A 19,189-nucleotide genomic window follows, 5' to 3' on the forward strand; every position below is an offset into this window, starting at 1 on the left:
TTGTGATGTCACACTATTCTGAAAACTCAGATTTCTAAATATTTGCATTTTTAAACTTTGATTTTAATTTCAATATTGTAAAAACAAATTCCTTAAATAAATAAAACATAACAGGATGTAGATCAGATGGTCCTTTATTACAAAAACAACATAAACTGAAGGAAGAAAATTTGTTTTTCCCAAAAAAATTACAAAAACATTCATACATCCAACGCTGTTGACGAAGATCTGACGGTGTTGACGAAAAACTGACGGTGTTGACAAAAAATGTTTGAATGTTTTACCTCCGATTTGTGAAATGTTCACCTGTTTGTCATGATATGTTCTGACAATAAAGAGTAGTTTAAAACCACAATTAACGCTCTGTTTTCTACAACTTTCACTTAGGAGCAAAAATCTGCCTTTAAACTTGAAAAAAATAAAGATTTGACATTTATCGTGATAATTATCGATATCGACTGATATAAAAAAAAATTACCGTGATAATTTTTTTTCCCCATACCGCCCAGCCCTACACTGGCTTCTCATTTCTCTATCTCTGTCTCTACATATATATATATATATATATTAAGGTGCTGGCAAAGTTACACGTTACACAACAATAAGCAGACCACTGCCTGCCCATTCTCTACAAGTCAGATGTGTATGGTTAAATAATGTAATGCATGCTATGTACTGTATGTGCATTTATGTGTAAATAAAACCCTGAAATAACAGTTTAACCCTTCACTATATTCACAAATAATATTCGCACATTAAGAGGTTATTGGTGGATTTGTCAACTCCGTCAGCTTACAGGTCAACTCCGTCAGACATAGAACCTGATGGAGTTGACGGCTGACGGAGTTGGCGTATTTTCCCGCCAAAACATGTATTGTACACTGCAGCTAGGTAGTTTTTCCTCAGTTGCTAGCTGTCCCAATAACCTCACTAAAATGCTTAAATTCAATCCACTATGGTTTAAAAAAAGTATCTTAACAGAAAGATGGTATTGGCATGGTGCAGCTGTGACCATAGGAATATTGACATTGTTTGTCTAAAATATAAAAAAATGTAAAACGCACCAGAGCATGTGTGGTAGTGCTGCATTCACCACAGGCAGGGAGATGAAAAGGGGTCCTCAGGGATATAGCTGACCATGCTATTTCCTGATTTAAAGAGCTTTATGAAAAAATCTGACGGAGTTGACAGAAACTGAGGACACAACTTTAATAGGCAGATTTTTATGGAAAATATTGTTTGATGTTCACTTCATGCATTGTTTTTTATATTTATACCCCTTATTTTTTATTTGATATGTATGTTTTCACAATTGTAGAGCTTTTTTAAAGTTTTTTGGGATGGTTAATATTGTGACCTCTTGCTGAGGACAAGTGCAATAACATGGACCTTCTAACCACAGACCATACATTTAAACAAATTTTCCCCAAAAAGATAAAAAGGGTTATTCTAAAAATCAGATAGGTATATACAATTCCTTTAGATTTAACTTTGTAAGTATGTCAATCATGATGAATTTCTTAATTTTTGCTATAAATTAGACTTTTCTATGTGGGACATGTTTTGTCCCGACTCTCAAGAATCATTGATATAATTAATTTTATTTTTATCCTACATAAATACTACTGACATACAAACCAATTAGACAAAGTTATTACAAAATACCATTTTTTTATTTAAAACATTTCATATATATCACAAAATAAACAGTCTACCAATGCTGGAAATGATGTGTGAAATATTTACACATTAATGGGTGAGTTTAGGGACAACGTTTTTTCTGTTAATTTTAACTCATTCATTGTGTTAATGATTTTAACAAAGTAAATATGTCAGAAAGGTTAGCACAAAGATGTGTAAACGTGTTAAATTAACACATTATGTGCTGTCCTTGCATTGTTAAAAACACATAAAATCATAAACAAAACGTTAGCATTTGACAAAATGAAAGTAGAGTTATTGGTTGTTTAGCTTATTCAAGTATTATAATGAAATATCAACCATTACATTCATAAAACTGCAGAATAAAAATAAATTTTTAAGCAGTCAAAAAGGAAATGTGCAAAACACAGTTCTTTTCACAATACATGACACATAACCCCACCTTCAAAATAATTTCACTTATTTACAAAAAAAATTTGGATTCATGTGCACTGGTGGCCAAAAGAAGTATTTAAGTGACTTAATGTTTTTGAAAGAAGTCTCTTTGATGCTCAAGAAACATTTATTATTATTATCAATGTCTGACTGTCTACTCCTCCATCTTTTTCTACAGCATAGGAGTAAAAATCATCATTAAAATAATCTTTAAAAAGCCAACACAATGTTTTTGTCCACCTTTGCAAATAAATTAACTTCTCCAAAGATTGGTTCCTGTTCAGAACTTGACTGACAACATCAGAACATCAGTTCCCTGGTCTGTGTGCGTGTCCACAAACACAAATGTACTCAGTCCTTCGGAGGAGATCCCGGTTCCAACACTATATGAGAGAGAGAGAGAGAGAGAGAGAGAGAGAGAGAGAGAGAGAGAGAGAGAGAGAGAGAGAGAGAGAGAGAGAGATACAGAGAGAGATACAGAGAGAGATACAGAGATACAGAGAGAGATACAGAGATACAGAGATACAGAGAGAGAGAATATTAGTGTCAAAATATTTTTAACCTCCTTTTTTACATTTTTATTATTATTTTTACAATAACTTAAGAATATATATTTGTAAACAGCTTTTGTCAATAGCATTCAAATATTTCAACTGAACTAAATTAAATTATGCCAGAATACATTTTAATACTAAGTATAATATAAAAACATGTATGTAACTACAGCTGTACTTAATTTATGTAATTAGATCTAATTAACTGTTGAATCTTCCCTTACACCTCAACGCACCCTAAAACCCATACCACAAAACCTGTCCCTAACCTTTCATCCCACCGCAATAGGAGCAAAATTGTTTTGCAATACAACATGAACACAGTAAGTACATTGTAGCTAACATTTTTTTTAATTTTTTATTTTTTTTATGAAAGTACATAGTACAGTAGTTAAAGATGCCTAATATATAGTGCTGAATCATATTTTAATTGTTGTTTTAGGAAGATACATGGTTCCCATTAACCATGTAAAAGCATACAACTTGGATGCTATATGGTTCCGTGGTGTTATTTTTGTTGTAACAGCCTACACAGTAAAGCAAGACAGTTTGATTTTCTGGTATAACCCACTGTATGTAACAGTAATGAATCAAGTAATGATGATACAGGCTTTTTTAAGTATCCTTCCTCACCCTCTCTTAGCATGAGACACATTTCACTGCTGCTGCCACCTTTCTCGTCAATAGTGTTGTATTATAAACGAGCACACTGGCAGTGTAGATATGGCATTATAGACAGTTTCTTTGATTCTAATCATGATCAAAATATTTGTTTTATCGCTTCCTTTACACACAGCTCACTACGCATGTCCAAGAGAAATAAAAGAGAGAAAGATTCAACAGCACTGATTTGCTCATGATGTTAGTTTATTTCTTTTCACAAACAGCTTTGTGAAACAGCTTTGTTTTCACAAACAGATTATATAATATTTGTATCATAAGTTTGGAGTTTATGGTAATATTATGCACAACACTTGCAATAATGAGCATGAATTCAGGCCCTAAAAAGTGTGGTGCCCGATACGATGTCCCTATGCAAAATATTGCAATGCTCTTTGTATCAAATTCCCTCTCCCAGCTGCCTAAGCTTTTAGACGAGGCCTAAAAGTTTCTATTTTTATCAAGTGTTTGTTGTTTCATATTCAAAACTCTTGACTAAATGGATTTTTATTTTATTTATTTTTTATGGGCATGCATTTTGGGATCTTGCTTACACTGTAGATTTTTAACGTGTGTCCTTAGCTCTTCTCCATCCACAGAAGGGGCCTTGATTTGTGATAAGAGTAAAAGGGCAAAACCAAGTGCACAGCCAATCTAGAACACTAGGACTGTGGTTCATAACCAATTCCTGATTCTTCCTACCCTATGTTTTCCTCAACAAGCTTGTCCTGTACATCATAAATTTGAAAGACAGTTATTGATGATAAAGATAGTCTGTCAATATGTTCTAAAAAGTAAAAAGAATATAATGGCATTAATCCTATATTTTGATTTGTATTTGCTCAAGACATCTGTTGGACTATGTCCTGATGTGTTAATGTGAAAGCTTGGAAGTTTTAGATTCTAAATAACTTAAATATAGAAAATTGAATGTAGCACGTTCAAACACATATTTCATGAGTAACTGATGACTTTGTTCATTATAAAGAATTCACACAGCGTGAACAAGACAAGATATAAGATATTTTAGTCTGTCTGCAAAAATTAGAAGTTCAAAGGCATGTGTAGTCTTTAAACTGGTTGGACCTTACTGTATGCTTCAGCATGCAGAATGAACTTTCATTTAAAAGAGAGAAAGGGTTCACTTTTCTAGCCCCAGTATGTCTTTAGCAAGGGGATTTTTTTAAGGGGGCAAGTGTGGCAGACTTGACAAAATGAAAAATTATTCACTTTTCTCTTAAGTTTGTTTGCTTATACAATAGTGGCATTAATTATTTTCATAACACAATGTTTAGTGTTGTATATAAATTATTTTATTGAAACATTTGAACACTAGTACCAAGAGTCCATGATACGCCTCATGCTCATGAATCTCATGCCGCCCATATTGCTGAAGCTCCTGTACTCTCCTGGCCTGAAGTAGGACATCCTGCCTCTATAGTGGGGCTGCTCATACATGAGCCAGTGGCCGTCCATCACATGACAGGACTGGCAGTGAGACATGCGGTAACGGTCCATGATGTTGTCACAGTCATCCATCATCTCGTACATCTGACCCATGAAGTTATCCCTCTCGTAGATCCTCATTCTGTAGGAGCCCCTGTGCTGTTGTGGAAGATAAGTCAGTTTAATTTAATTTTATCAGCCAGAAAATTAATTTTCTCACAAGATTTTTTTAGTCACAGCCAAAAAAATTAAAACACACACATATATATGTATATATATATATACAGTATATATACAGTATATATATATATATATATATATATATATATATATACAGTATATATATATATATATATATATATATGAGCTTTAATTTTGAGCTCACCATGGGGATCATACGGCAGGATCTGATGCAGTTGCTCATTCCAAACATAGACATGTAATCAGCGTACTCGCCCCTTTTAAAGAAATATCCATTTCCCATTTAGTTGGGATGATCATACATCATCCAGCATCCGCTCTCCACTCTGCAAGAGTGACAGCGGTTCAGGTAGGAGGAGAAGTCACCACTGTCGCCCATACAGTCGTAAGAGCGACCCTGGAAGTTCCTGTCCTCAAAAAAGGTGACCTGAAAAATAAAAGTTTTAGTGATTTAAAGTGAAATATACTAAATAAAACGCATAAGAAGTTAAAATATGTGTAAATGGCAGCTGGAACAAGGTTTACCTTCATGGTTGCGCTGTCTGATCCTCAGTAGTTCCACAAAGGAGAAGCTGAAGCTGATTCTGGTTGTTGACTGACTACTGTCACCCGACCCGTACCTTTATACTAGACCAAGACTAAAGACTACACAGCACCTATTGTTAGTCAATTCCTGACTGTGCAAGTTGGAATAGAGGCCATTCTAGCTAAAGCTTGGTATTTAGATAGTACTTTTAAAGTTTGTTTAAACATTTTTAGTACTCTGTACTGGTAACATAATTACAGCCAAACACAACGTATAGCCAAATATAGTGACCTATGGTGTAGTTTTATAAAATACAATACTTGTAATCAATAAAATAAAAAAAAATAAAAAATAAAAAATCATTCTTACCTACTGCCATGGTGGGGGAACTTGCCTTTTTTAGTAAGATTTCCTTATAGTGTGTATTTATTGTCTTGTTGAATATTATAGACTTTAAACTTTAAATATTATGGCTATTCTTACTTTTTCACTTCCAAAAAGCATACCTTTTACAGTGTTTTACAGTAATAATAAGTTTCCTGGCAAATCCATTATTATTATTATTATTTGTACTGTATTTTGAAAAGTCATATTCAAAGAAAGAGTCTTTCCTAATTTCTGCCTTAAAGATGTTACTGAACAATCCTACCTTAACAACTTTGCCTGCCTATACCATTTCTTTGGCTTTTAGCATTTACTCACTTCTAACGTAAGTCTAAAGTGTGTGTTTGTATAATTTGCATGAAATTGTGTAAGAAATGCAAGAAATCTCTGTGTGATGATCGTTCTCCTTCCTACCCACCTGTGCGCTCATGTTAGGACCTTCCTGTTCAGGTGGGACTGCAAAGGTAGAGAGTCTTCTGCCTAATAAAATATCAAAATAATACAAAAATATAAACTTACGTTGTTTAGAATGCTAGATTTGGTATGAATGAATTAGTGAGGGTTTTACTGCAGTGCTTACCTGGATACATTTAATCTGGTGAGACTGAACATAGAAAATGGTCCATCTTCTGATTGGTTCATTTCCTGTGTAATAAATATAAAGTTAGACATGATGCAAAGGACACTTATTTGATATAAAGTTAGCCCATTTTATAGAGATTTTATAAGATATTGTATGCTACCTAGTCTGCACCAGTGGCTCCAAAGCACTTATCACATATTGCTAATCATTTCAGCAAACTTATCTTAAAATATATCACAAATAGCCTACCTCCGGAATCTTGCAAGAAGTCACTGGCGCGAATTGGCGCTTTGTTGCAGTTGCCTTTAAACACATACAAAAATGGAAGTAAATATTAAATTCCAAAAAAAAAAAAAAAAAACCCTATAATATGTTATAGTTTGCAAACTAATGCTAAAACTAGAAAGGTGGCCGCAAGCCAAGTAAAACTTAGCAAACATAAAATTTAATTTTCTCATCAGTAGGCCAACATCTACAACCAAAACAGAATTTCACATTAGTTAATTTATTGTTAATGTAAACTAAGCTCGTTGGCATATTTTAACTCGACAATTCAATAATCTAACAAAGTCTGTAAAGTTAAACGTTAGCGCAGTTTACCGTGGTGAAGTTCGTTACCGCCATGTTGACGAGTATAACATAGGTTAAACTGGGCACAATCCTGTCAACACACACAGAATGTTTTTTTTTACCTTGCTTGCTGGTCTCTCTCTCTCTCGGTGAAGTGAATTCCGTCTCTACCCCGGAGCAGACACGAATGGCGCGGTCCAACAAAAGACAGTCAGAACCCAGTGATATTACACTGGATGCTCTGGCGCGACACGACAAATCCCAGACCCAGACAGTGTACAGTGATATGCGCCGTTATATTTCTGACGCGGTACTCCGGGTCCAAGCGCTCGCGCTATTTCTGACAAGGGACAAACAGGTTTGCATTTTGCATTAATGGTCCGGTCGCTTCAATGTGTCCAATATAGACAGCCTCTGGCTATTATAGCGTTGTAGACGCGGTGTAAGGCAAAAATTAGGAAATAAAAAGAACGATGGAATGGTGCCAGCCAGAGAGACCGTTACGTCAAATACAGTAGTGTAGAGCAAATTAAAAAAATACAGTAAGTCTCTGTATGTGGTGTTAGAATGTCACAGAAAATTCCCATGATGCAATGGGAATCACAGTTATTTACTGTAAAGAGGAATAGCAGTATAATACTGGGGGATTTAAAGTAAATAACTAGAAATTACAGAAAAGTCTAACAGTGTACAGAGATATCGACATCGGTAAATATCGGTTACCGGTATCGGCCACAATTTTCACATCGGTGCATCATGTTTGACTAAGCTATGTTTGACTACCTCGGGGTGGCATTTCCATTCCCTGTGTGTCACAGCCTTACAGAAAGACTGCTCCCACATTCAAATGCCCAGGAATGTAAATCGCCATGAGGAACAGGAACTTGTCCTGAGTCCAAAGCAGAACCTGTTCAGACGGCGCGAATGCCTTGACGATTTATGTAGGTGACTACCGAAGTGTTGTCCACCCGCACTAGGACATGGTAGCCCTTTTAACTGTTGGAGGAAGTACTTCAGGGTCAGAAATACAGCAATCAATTCAAGGCAATTGATGTGACAATCGAGATGATGACCTTTCCAGATTCACAACAAAGAGGTTTTTCCAAAGCGCAACTCAGCAAATCGAGAGTAGCTTTTGATAGGGATCGTCTGAGTAGGGAAATGTAGTTTCAACATTCTTTAAAATGAGGAAGTAAAAAACATTTAAAGGCACAATAATAAAGTTTAAAGCTAGAAACTATCCTTTTTTTCTTTCTTTTTTTTCTTTTCTTTTTTTAAATCATCCTTAGTGGACAGAAAAGGTCTGTTCATGCTCAGGAGCATAAAGAGTTTATAGACCGTTGTTCCTTGTCCTGTAGGTTACATTCACTACCAGCCCGCTAAAGACCGCCATCGTCCTCATCTACTGGAGATGCTGATCCAGTTACCGCCTCACTCGATGACAGAGGTCACGGTACAGTTTGAAAGGGCCCTGCTCAAATGGACTGAGTACACCCCTGATCCCAACCACGGCTTCTATGTTGGTTAAGACTTTTGCTTATCAAGTATTTTGAAAGATACATTTATTGTTGTAATTCAAATATATATGCTAAAATGTCATTATTGTTGTAAGAGTTTGTTACTCATCTTGTCTGCCACTCCCTATATCTGACTGATGTGCCATAAATGTTATTGCAGGTCCTCTGTGGTCAGCGCCCTTGTGCCAAGTATGGTTGCAATGAACACCAACTTCACACAAGACCAACCGTTGTTTAGCAGTTTGTAAGTATAAACTGGCCTTGGTGTTAATAGTAAATAAGTGTGCCTTATTTGTTTTGGTTCTTCGTAACATTTTCACCTCTGACTTCCAGTGTCCCAGTCAAAGAAGAATCAAGCTACTTTGTTCGAGTGTACACCGAACCCCTGCTGGTAAATCTACCCACGCCTGACTTCAGCATGCCCTACAACGTCATCTGCCTCACCTGCACGGTGGTCGCGGTGGGGTACGGCTCCTTTTACAACTTGCTGACCCGCACATTCCAGGTGGATGAACCGAGTCCCCCGCTGCCCAAACGATTGGCCAACCTCGTTCGTCGCATAAGGGGAGTGCCACTGCTGACCTAACTGCCGAGAGCAGGTCTGATGCCTGAAATGATGAGGCGCATAATGACTTCCAGACTGTGTGTTATTGAATTCAAATTATGAAGCAGCTCTTTAACACTGGTTAACTTTCCCATAATAAATTAACTGGAAACCCATAACGTGTTGAGAACGTTTTTTTGTTCATGCCATAAGGGATTTTGAGGAAGAAGGCCTGTGTATGTATATGGCATGGTAGTTTGTTATACACATATGCAGGTAATGTAGTTAAACAGATTTGTAGTAACTCACTGGTTCCACTGATCAAATCAAACTATCCAAGTAGTACCATCATCCGCTTACCTATTTTTGCCTGGCCCTACAGACACAAGTATGTCAGTGTACAGTGTCCTAACTAGGCACAATATAAAACATTTCCAGCAGGAAGCAATTTGTCTCTCCAGAATGAATGTGAAACTACAAAATCAATAATATATAGAACTAGCGGCGCCAGGATTTTGATTGTAGGTGGGCCTCCAGAAAACTGGATGGGCCAGTTAAAATAAGCAACAAAAAACCCCCAAAAAACCCGGGTTCCCCTTCATCTCCGTTTCAGGGCTTTTCTGCTGCACTGAGGACAGTGACTCAGTAGCCTACCTGAATTTAATGCGTAATTAAGAAAAAAAAAAAAAAAAAAACGTGAACAGGAATATTTTGTTTTGTTGCTTCTTTTAATACAATTACAATTTCATTTAATTTATCGTTTAATAAAATTATAGGCCTATTATTTTTAGTTTATTAACAGCAACAACCACACACACACACACACTTCTCTGCATATTTTCGGACGAAATCAAGATATCTGACAAAACAATGAAGATATTTTACAAACCAACTGCCAGGGACGTGCAAATAGTTCATCAGAGGCATGCGCCAGGGCTCAAAAGTAAAAATCGATCACTATAATTAATATAGGCTATATAATTCAAATTCAAAATATAAATGCTCAATATAAGTTACTGAAAACAAGAGCTCTGGTGCAAGCATAGGTTAAATATTAATTCATAATGAATTATTATCTTAATGAATAATGTAACAAGGACGAAGCATGTAAACTGCGTTGTTTGTTTAGAATGGAATGGATCGCAAATGGATCCGAATGAAGACACGTACAAAACCATAGTAGAAAATGGGTGGGCCCGGACCTAAAATGGGTGGGCCCAGGCCCACCAGGGCCCAATGGTAGCGCCACGGCTGGTATATAGGCCTATACGTATAGTGGTAGAAATTCCCCTACGCATCTGACTTAAGTTAACCTGGCATCTACTTCTAGACACCTACAAATGTGTACTCTACTAGACGTCTCTCCACTTGTTCCACTTCAGCACTATCACTTGGGTATGAAAATATGTCGGCAGTGATCAGACTCCAAACAATGCCTTTGAATATGCTTTAATCATGGCCGGGAGGACCTCATATCAATCACAGAGAATCCCACTGGCAAAAACTATACAATTAATATAGGATAGGTACATGACAAGTGTATTATGACTCATTACACCATCTTTCTCTAATATGATTAGTTCTACATATGTGCAATTCAGAAACACACCCGGCAAAGCAAATTAGTTTTTTTATTACTTTAGCTTGTTACTTAGGTCATGGGGTTATTATATTTAGTTAGCCGTCTAGCCATGTCCATATGCTTCCGTTATTTCAACACACTAATGTGTTGGTACATTTTGTTCTCAAAAGCATACAAATGATACGCTTACAAGAAAAAAATAAGCACTGAATTGATTTAAGTAAAAGAATTCTAAAAGTAGTATGTATTATGCAAAATCATTCTCACAACTCTTTCCAGTGATTAAATAAGCATTTTCACTGCATGCATGATCACAGGTGTTGAGCAGCATTTCTGTCCGGCAGGGCACTGACCATCATGGGAACAGTATTCGGCACACACTGGATTCCCTTCAGTTAGGCACCTAGACTGTATGGATAGAGATTCAGATTTAGTCTGGCCATTTAGTGGGATTAAGCATCAGATGTACAGCACAAAACACTCAAGACATAAATAGCTAAAGTTTAACTTACAGAGTGAATTACGTTCTATGTATTATTCATCACCTTTATTAATTTTGTAAAACCACCCTGTGCCTGAAACAGTGCTATAGGCTGAATTCAGGTACATTTGATAGACAATATAACATAAACTAATAATATAATATACCTTTAACTGGAGCCAAACACTGACGTCCACATCCATTGCTGCAGCATTTCAGATTGGTGGAACAGTCACTGTCATTGGCACACGACACGAAACTTATCAGGGCACACTTTCCTGCTTCATATTTTGTGCTTGGACACACTCCTGGCTTTACTGTTATACAGACACATGACAGAGAAGCCATATCACTGAATGCTGGATGATTTTTTTCACTGTAAAAAAAAAGTTGTGCCTATATGTTGTTGGAATAAGTTTTACAAGAAATAACTATTTCAGTCTTTCTACTTTAAAATGTCATGTTTTATTCGTCGTGGGTTTTAGTTATTTTGCTGTTGTTGCTGTAAGGACCTTTGAAATAACTGAAATGATTTGGCAAAGTGATATAGACATGTACGTAATGCGGTCAAGACCTGCCTGGAACTACATTAGCCCTGAAAATAATTACACACCTTTGAATCTTCGTCAACCAATCAGATTCAATCATTCAACAGCCCCGTAATAATATAATATAATATAATATAATATAATATAATATAATATAATATAATATAATATAATATAATATAATAAGTGTTGTCAAAGTTAACGCGTTAACGCATGCACAGAAAGCTGCTTCAAACAGCGCTTGAACGACAAAAAACACACAAAATTTAGTCAAAATGGCCGTTTTGTAAAGTACCCTCGCAAACACAGTCTTAAATGAGTTCAGTGAAGTCTTAAATAAACGTAAAGAGTTGTGATGCATCATGTGCGTCAGGTCTTAAAAGTGACAGCAGCCTAACAAACCTGCTGCTGTGATGCATTAAAGTCCACGTGAACCGGAAGTTGCAAATGACTTTTCTCCAGTGTTGTGACGTATTTCCAAGTGAAACGGAATATTGAACAGAGGGCAGAGTTTTTCTTTAGCGCTCCTCCTCTCGATCTCTGCTCATAGCAGACTACGGTTTGAGGGGAGTGGTTAAGCGTTTTTCAACCCAAGCCGTCAAGCCTATGTCATCAGAAAGGGAACGCCATTTCAGACCGGAAGTAACTTTTCAGACTTTGATTAAAGATTACCACAGCAAACAATTTTCTGTGTATTAACTTGCACGGATTAATTGTTCACCACAAGACTGGTAATATGCGCTAACAAAGTAAATAGGGTCAATTTTGATTTCATGTCGACTTTAATGTAAAAGAACAAAAGAGAGAAAATCTTTCACTGTTCTTGACTGAATAACTTTTGTAACTTTAATAAGGATTGATCTATTTACTATATAATGTATGTTACAATAACCTTTTGTGCAGTCTACCAGGGCAAGTAAAAAATCTGAACTGGTCTGACTGGGCCAATATAAAACAATCGAGCTCTGATATATTGAAGGGCTGGTAAATGTGAGATTCATTATAATGGGTTTATGTGAAGATTGTTTTAAGTTCACTTAACTTAAAAGTTGTTATAATTTTTAAAGCCTAATAAATGTTAAATTTGATAGATTTCAATTATACTCTAATGCTGAATGCCTATAATTAATGGTTAAAATTAAACATTTTTTTAAATAAAAAGATGTCATTAAACAAAATAAAAAAAAATGGCTACTGTCTTTATGTTGTTTAATATAATATAATATAATATAATATAATATAATATAATATAATATAATATAATATAATATAATATAATATAATATAATATAATATAATATAATATAATATAATATAATATAATACCTGTAACTGGAGCCATACAGTCAAGTCCATTACACATAGTGCGGCAGCATTTCTCCTTGTTGGGACACTCACTGTCATCGGCACACAACTCTTCACCCTTCTTCTTACACTTTGCTACTTCATATTTTGTTATTGGACACACTCCTGGCTTTACTGCTATACAGACACATGACAGAGAAGCCTATTACTGAATGCTGAATTAATTTTTCAATGTAGAAAAAAAAAAAAAAAAGTGATATACTAACATTTTATGTATGTTTTGTAAATTCCGTTACAAGTCATTTACAAGTGATTAGTAAATGATTAACTAAGTATTTACAAAACATGACTATGCGTTCATAAATGATTAATAAGTGATATGTTCATTATTTTATGCATGTTTTGTAGATTCAGTTATAAGTAATTTACATTTGATTAGTTAATGATTGACTAATAATTTACAAAACATGACCATGCGTTTCATAAATGTTTAATACATTTTTACATTTTGTTTTGCTCACATCAGGTGCACAGTGGTTAAAGACTCCATGTGTTTCAGAGAAGACAGCTGTCTATACCCTCACCAGTCAGCACTTACACTGCAGTACACACTACAGTGTCCAACACCTGTTATAAATGATGTGTAAATGCATGAATAAATCATTTACAACACTTTCTGCATCCCCTAATCTAAAGTGTAAACTATTCATCACTTGTAAATGTGTTACACATCATTCGTAGATCCGATTCGTTGATCTTATGCCTTATTGATTCTTGAAGTGGTAATCTACAAATGATGTGTAACATTTACAATTGATGAATAGTTTACACCTTTAGATTAGGTGATGCAGAAAGTGTTGTAAATGATTTATTCATGCACTTACACATCATTGTGTTGAACACTGTTACTTACCTGTTACAAATTATCTGTACGTGTATACAAGGCACTTACAACACTTTCTGCACCCTCTAATTCAGTGGTTCTCAACTCCAGTCCTCGGGACCCGCTGCTCTGCACATTTTGTATGTCTCTCTTATCTGACACACTCAAATCAGTTCATGGAGTCTCTCCTGACAAGCTGATGATCTGGTTCAGGTGTGTTAAATAAGGGAGACATACAAAATGTGCAGAGCAGCGGGTCCCGAGGACTGGAGTTGAGAACCACTGCTCTAATTGATACATACATACAAAAAAATTACATAATTTATTAAACATTTATGAAACGCATATTCATGTTTTGTAAATGATTAGTTAATCATTAACTAATCAAATGTAAATGACTTATAATTGAATCTACAAAACATACATAAAATGTTAGTAAATCACTTGCTGATCATTTATGAAAGTTTTGTAAATGATTAGTTCATCATTAACTAACCACTTATAAATGACTTACAACTGAATGTTATTATAACGTGTTACCCTGCCTGGTACTACTTTAAATTTGATAGATTTCAATTATACTGTAATGCTGAATGCCTATAATTAATGGCTAAAATTAATGGCTTTTTTTTATAAAAAAAGATGCCATTAAACAAATGTTTAAAATATTGGCTACTGTCTTTATGTTGTTTCTACATTATTTGGAGATTAAATGTGAAATTACAATATATAAAAGTACTTGAATGTCAGGTGCAATTAATTAGTTCATATTTTTTATCGATTGACCGCACATAATATAATATAAAAATACCTGTAACTGGAGCCATACACATGTTAATTCCACATCCATTGCTGCAGCATTTCAGATCGTTGGAACAGTCACTGTCATCGGCACATGACCTGGGACGTATCTGGGCACACTTTACTGCTTCATATTTTGTGCTTGGACACACTCCTGGCTTTACTGTTATACAGACACATGACAGATAAGCCATATCACTGAATGCTGAATGTTTTTTTCACTGGAGTTTTTGGTTCTTTTGATGTTGTAGGTTGTAAGGACCTTTGAAATAACTGAAATCATTTGGCAAAGTGTTATGTACATAATGTGGTCAAGATCTGCCTGGAACTACTTTAGCCGTGCGTTTCCCTGAAAACGCATTCAACTGGAAGAAGGGGCCCAAAATTATTTATTGCATGCCCCCCTTAAAACTCTTAATGGCGCCCCTGCCCGTAGTAGGACACACTCCTGGCTTCACTTAATGCTGAATGAATTTTTCACTGTAGAAAAAAAGATTTTTGGAAGTTGTAGACCTGCCTGGAACTACTCTAGCCGTGCGAATCTAAACACACCTAGAATCTACACCTTATAATCTTTGTCAACCAATCAGATTCAAGCATTCAACTGCCCCATAGTATAATATAATATAATATAATATAATATAATATAATATAATATAATATAATATAATATAATATAATATAATATAATATAATATAATATAATTAGGGCTGTCAAAACTAACGCATGCGATTAATATTTTCAGTTTAATGCATATTTAACGCAATTAACGCAGTTAACGCAGCATTCATTTTTCCCCATCATTCTTTGGCTTACGTTACAATACATGATCACGCTCTCATTCAAGCAAATGCTTTTAAAACATTTCAGCACGATAAGACACAAAAGAGAACGCAGTGCGGTACTGGCAGTACTTAAAGTGACAGCAGCCTAACAAACCTGCTGCTTAATGTCTGTCATTAACGTTAGTTAAAGAACAAAAGAGAGAAAATCTTTCACTGTTCTTGACTGAATAACTTTTGTAGCTTTAATAAGGATTAATCTATATTTAATTTATAATTTATGCAGTTAAGACAGTGAAGTGTTTGATAACTGTATTCAATTTCTGTATATTCTACCTGTTAGACCTACCTGAAAATCTTAAAGCACTTTTTACATTTTTTTAAAAAGATGCCATTAAACAAAAGTTTAAATACTGTCTTTATGTTGTTTCTACATTAATTTGGAGATTAAATGTGAAATTATTACAATATAAAAATATATAAAGATATATAAATATATATTTATCGAATGACAGCACTATATAATATAATATAATATAATATAATATAATATAATATAATATAATATAATATAATATAATATAATATAATATAATATAATATAATATAATATAATATAATATAATATAATACCTGTAACTGGAGCCGTACACTGACGTCCACCGCATGCAGTGCTGCAGCATTTCTCCTTTTTGGGACACTCACTGTCATCGGCACACAACTCTTTACCCTTCATGATACACTTTATTTCTTCAAAGTTTGTTCTTGGACACACTCCTGGCTTAACTGTTATACAGACACATGACAGAGAAGCCAAATCACTGAATGTTTAATTAATTTTTCACTGTTTTCACATTATTTGGAGATTAAATGTGAAATTACAATAAATAAAAGTACTTGAATGTCAGGTGCAATTAATTAGTTTATATTTTTTATCGATTGACCGCACATAATATAAAATAAAAATACCTGTAACTGGAGCCATACACATGCGAAATCCACATCCATTGCTGCAGCATTTCAGATCGTTGGAACAGTCACTGTCATCGGCACATGACATGGGACGTATCCGGGGACACATTGCTGCTTCATATTTTGTGCTTGGACACACTCCTGGCTTTACTGCTATACAGACACATGACAAAGAAGCCATATCACTGAATGGTGAATGTCTTTTTTACTGTAGAAAAAAAGATTTTTGGAAGTTGTAGATCTGCCTGGAACTACTTTAGCCGTGCGTTTCTCTGAAAATAACTGCACACCTTAGAATCTTTGTCAACCAATCAGATTCAAGCATTCAACTGCCCCATAATATAATAATATAATAATATAATAATATAATATAATATAATATAATATAATATAATATAATATAATATAATATAATATAATATAATATAATATAATATAATATAATATAATATAATATAATTAGTGTTGTCAAAGTTAACTATTTCAGAACTATTTCAGTCTTTCTACTTTAAAATGTCATGTTTTATTCGTCGTGGGTTTTGGTGCTTTTGCTGTTGTTGCTGTAAGGACCTTTAAAATAACTGAAATTATTTGGTGAAATGATATGGACATGTCTATAATGTGGTCAAGACCTGCCTGGAACTACTTTAAATTTAATAGATTTCAATTATACTGTAATGCTGAATGCCTATAATTAATGGCTAAAAAGCCCACCGGCAACTATAGTTGCCGCAATGCATAGTTGTCATTTTCCTTTTGTAAGTATTTTTCTAGATGTTGTCCATGTTTTATTTCTCAATGACATGCAAGCAAACAACCACATAAAGGATTTCAAGAAAAAAAAAAGGTATTCACTTCCTCCCTGTCACATGAGGCTGTCAACTTCCGAGCCCTAATTCTAGGAAGCATGGCGAAGGCAAAACCTCCAAAAGAAAGGTCATTTTCATGTTACTAATAAGTAATTTTTGTTTACATATATATATCTACATAATCATGAAGGTCTCTAGAATCATCCAAACAAAACAAATCTTACAAGAGATCTGTAGTTTTTTGTATACTTAGTCAAAAGTCCAAGCGGCAACTATAGTTGCCGGTGGGCAAATGCCTTGTAAGTACATATATCATGGGAAAATGGGGTATACTGTGTTAATAGGTTAATAAAATCAAGGTTATTGTAGAAAAGAAATAAAGTTTTTCCAGGTAGATTCATATCTACATATAATGAAATCACAATTATAACAATAAAAGTAACTTTTTGTCGAAGTTTAGCAGTTTTTGTACTGAAAAAATAATAATTAGTTTTTCAATAATGTTACATTATGATTAGAATCAAACCTAATCAGGATGTTACAAAGTGAAAAGTTGAAGTTTTTAGAGTTTATCATTTTTTTCAAACATCTGTTTTTTATATAATTCTACAAATTTAAAGTGTGCCAATTAATTTCTGTCTATGTGTGTTCTGTGTTGTTTCTGATTTTGAGGATGAATTTTGTCCATTGATGAAATTCATTTGATTCTAATCATAATATAACAGAATTTTTTTTTTCAGTACAAAAAGTGCCTAAACTTTGACAAAAAGTAACTTTTATTATTATAATTGTGATTTCATAATATGTAGATATGAATACAACTGGAAAAACTTGTGAAAAGATGTCTTTCAGTTAGTCAAATAGCAAATAGTTCTGCAGCCATCTACTGGTTAAAGTGATAATTTGTTACTTTTAAAACGGCATTTTCCAAAAGATGGGCAAAAATCTTACACTAAACCATGTCAAATTATCCATGTTATCCCCAAGAATGAAAGTTAGAAATGTGTGTTCAAAAAGACCATGAACAGCGCACAATGGTTAAGGCAAATGGATTTGTTGTTTGTTGTGTTTTCATATTCAAGAGATTATAAGCTAGATGCAGTTTTTTGGGTTTACATCAAATGTTCTTCGACTTTTATACATAATAAATGTGTTTATGAATAAAGATTGATCTGTTGAAAGCCGTTATTTTGAGATAAATGCCAAATGTTCTCCTCCTATTCATATTTTACATTGAGGGGGTGCATACAACATATTTGCCCACCGGCAACTATAGTTGCCGCACATTCAAATATGATTTTCAAGAAAGAAAAAAAAAAACCTTGGGAAAATAAATGCAGAACATGTTCACATAGGACACTATTAACACGATTATATGCATGAAACCATTCAGAAAAATTTGGCCACAAATGGGTTGGCTTATTTTAATAAAAAGATGCCATTAAACAAATGTTTCAAACATTGGCTACTGTCTTTATGTTGTTTCTACATTAATTTGGAGATTAAGTGTGAAATGATTACAGTATAAAAATACATAAAGTACTTGAATGTTAGGTGTGATTAATCGCGATTAATTACAGAAAAATGTGTGATTAATTCGTTATTTTTTTAATCGATTGACAGCACTATATATTATAATATAATATAATATAATATAATATAATATAATATAATATAATATAATATAATATAATATAATATAATATAATACCTGTAACTGGAGCCGTACACTGACGTCCACCGCATGCAGTGCTGCAGCATTTCTCCTTTTTGGGACACTCACTGTCATCGGCACACAACTCTTTACCCTTCATGATACACTTTATTTCTTCAAAGTTTGTTCTTGGACACACTCCTGGCTTAACTGTTATACAGACACATGACAGAGAAGCCAAATCACTGAATGTTGAATAAATTTTTCACTGTTTTCACATTATTTGGAG

General features: G+C 34.3%; 2 protein-coding genes and 1 pseudogene across 13 annotated transcripts in view; 1 reads left to right on the forward strand and 2 right to left on the reverse strand.

Moving 5' to 3' along the window:
• LOC309480489 (uncharacterized protein) overlaps positions 1 to 19,189 on the reverse strand; it is a 516,287-nt gene that overhangs the window by 215,985 nt on the left and 281,113 nt on the right. The window contains exons 18-20 of the mRNA XM_082144982.1: positions 18,958 to 19,110; positions 16,435 to 16,590; positions 16,099 to 16,251 (exon numbers count right to left, since the gene is read on the reverse strand). Of these exons, the coding sequence (XP_082001108.1) occupies positions 16,099 to 16,251; positions 16,435 to 16,590; positions 18,958 to 19,110 (462 nt within the window). The remainder of the gene's footprint in view (positions 1 to 16,098; positions 16,252 to 16,434; positions 16,591 to 18,957; positions 19,111 to 19,189) is intronic.
• Positions 1 to 19,189, forward strand: part of LOC309480535 (uncharacterized protein) — a 318,834-nt gene that overhangs the window by 118,658 nt on the left and 180,987 nt on the right. The gene's annotated exons all lie outside the window — the stretch shown is intronic.
• LOC309480760 (gamma-crystallin M2-like) lies at positions 4,644 to 7,270 on the reverse strand (annotated as a pseudogene). Its single transcript, XR_014211691.1, has 6 exons — positions 7,144 to 7,270; positions 6,701 to 6,754; positions 6,449 to 6,513; positions 5,484 to 6,348; positions 5,143 to 5,385; positions 4,644 to 4,916 (listed from the first exon to the last, which is right to left on the reverse strand). The product of XR_014211691.1 is annotated as a gamma-crystallin M2-like (transcript).

This window comes from Leuciscus leuciscus (assembly GCF_965113295.1).
Source record: "Leuciscus leuciscus genome assembly, chromosome: 18".
NCBI classification, from domain to species: Eukaryota; Metazoa; Chordata; class Actinopteri; order Cypriniformes; family Leuciscidae; genus Leuciscus; species Leuciscus leuciscus.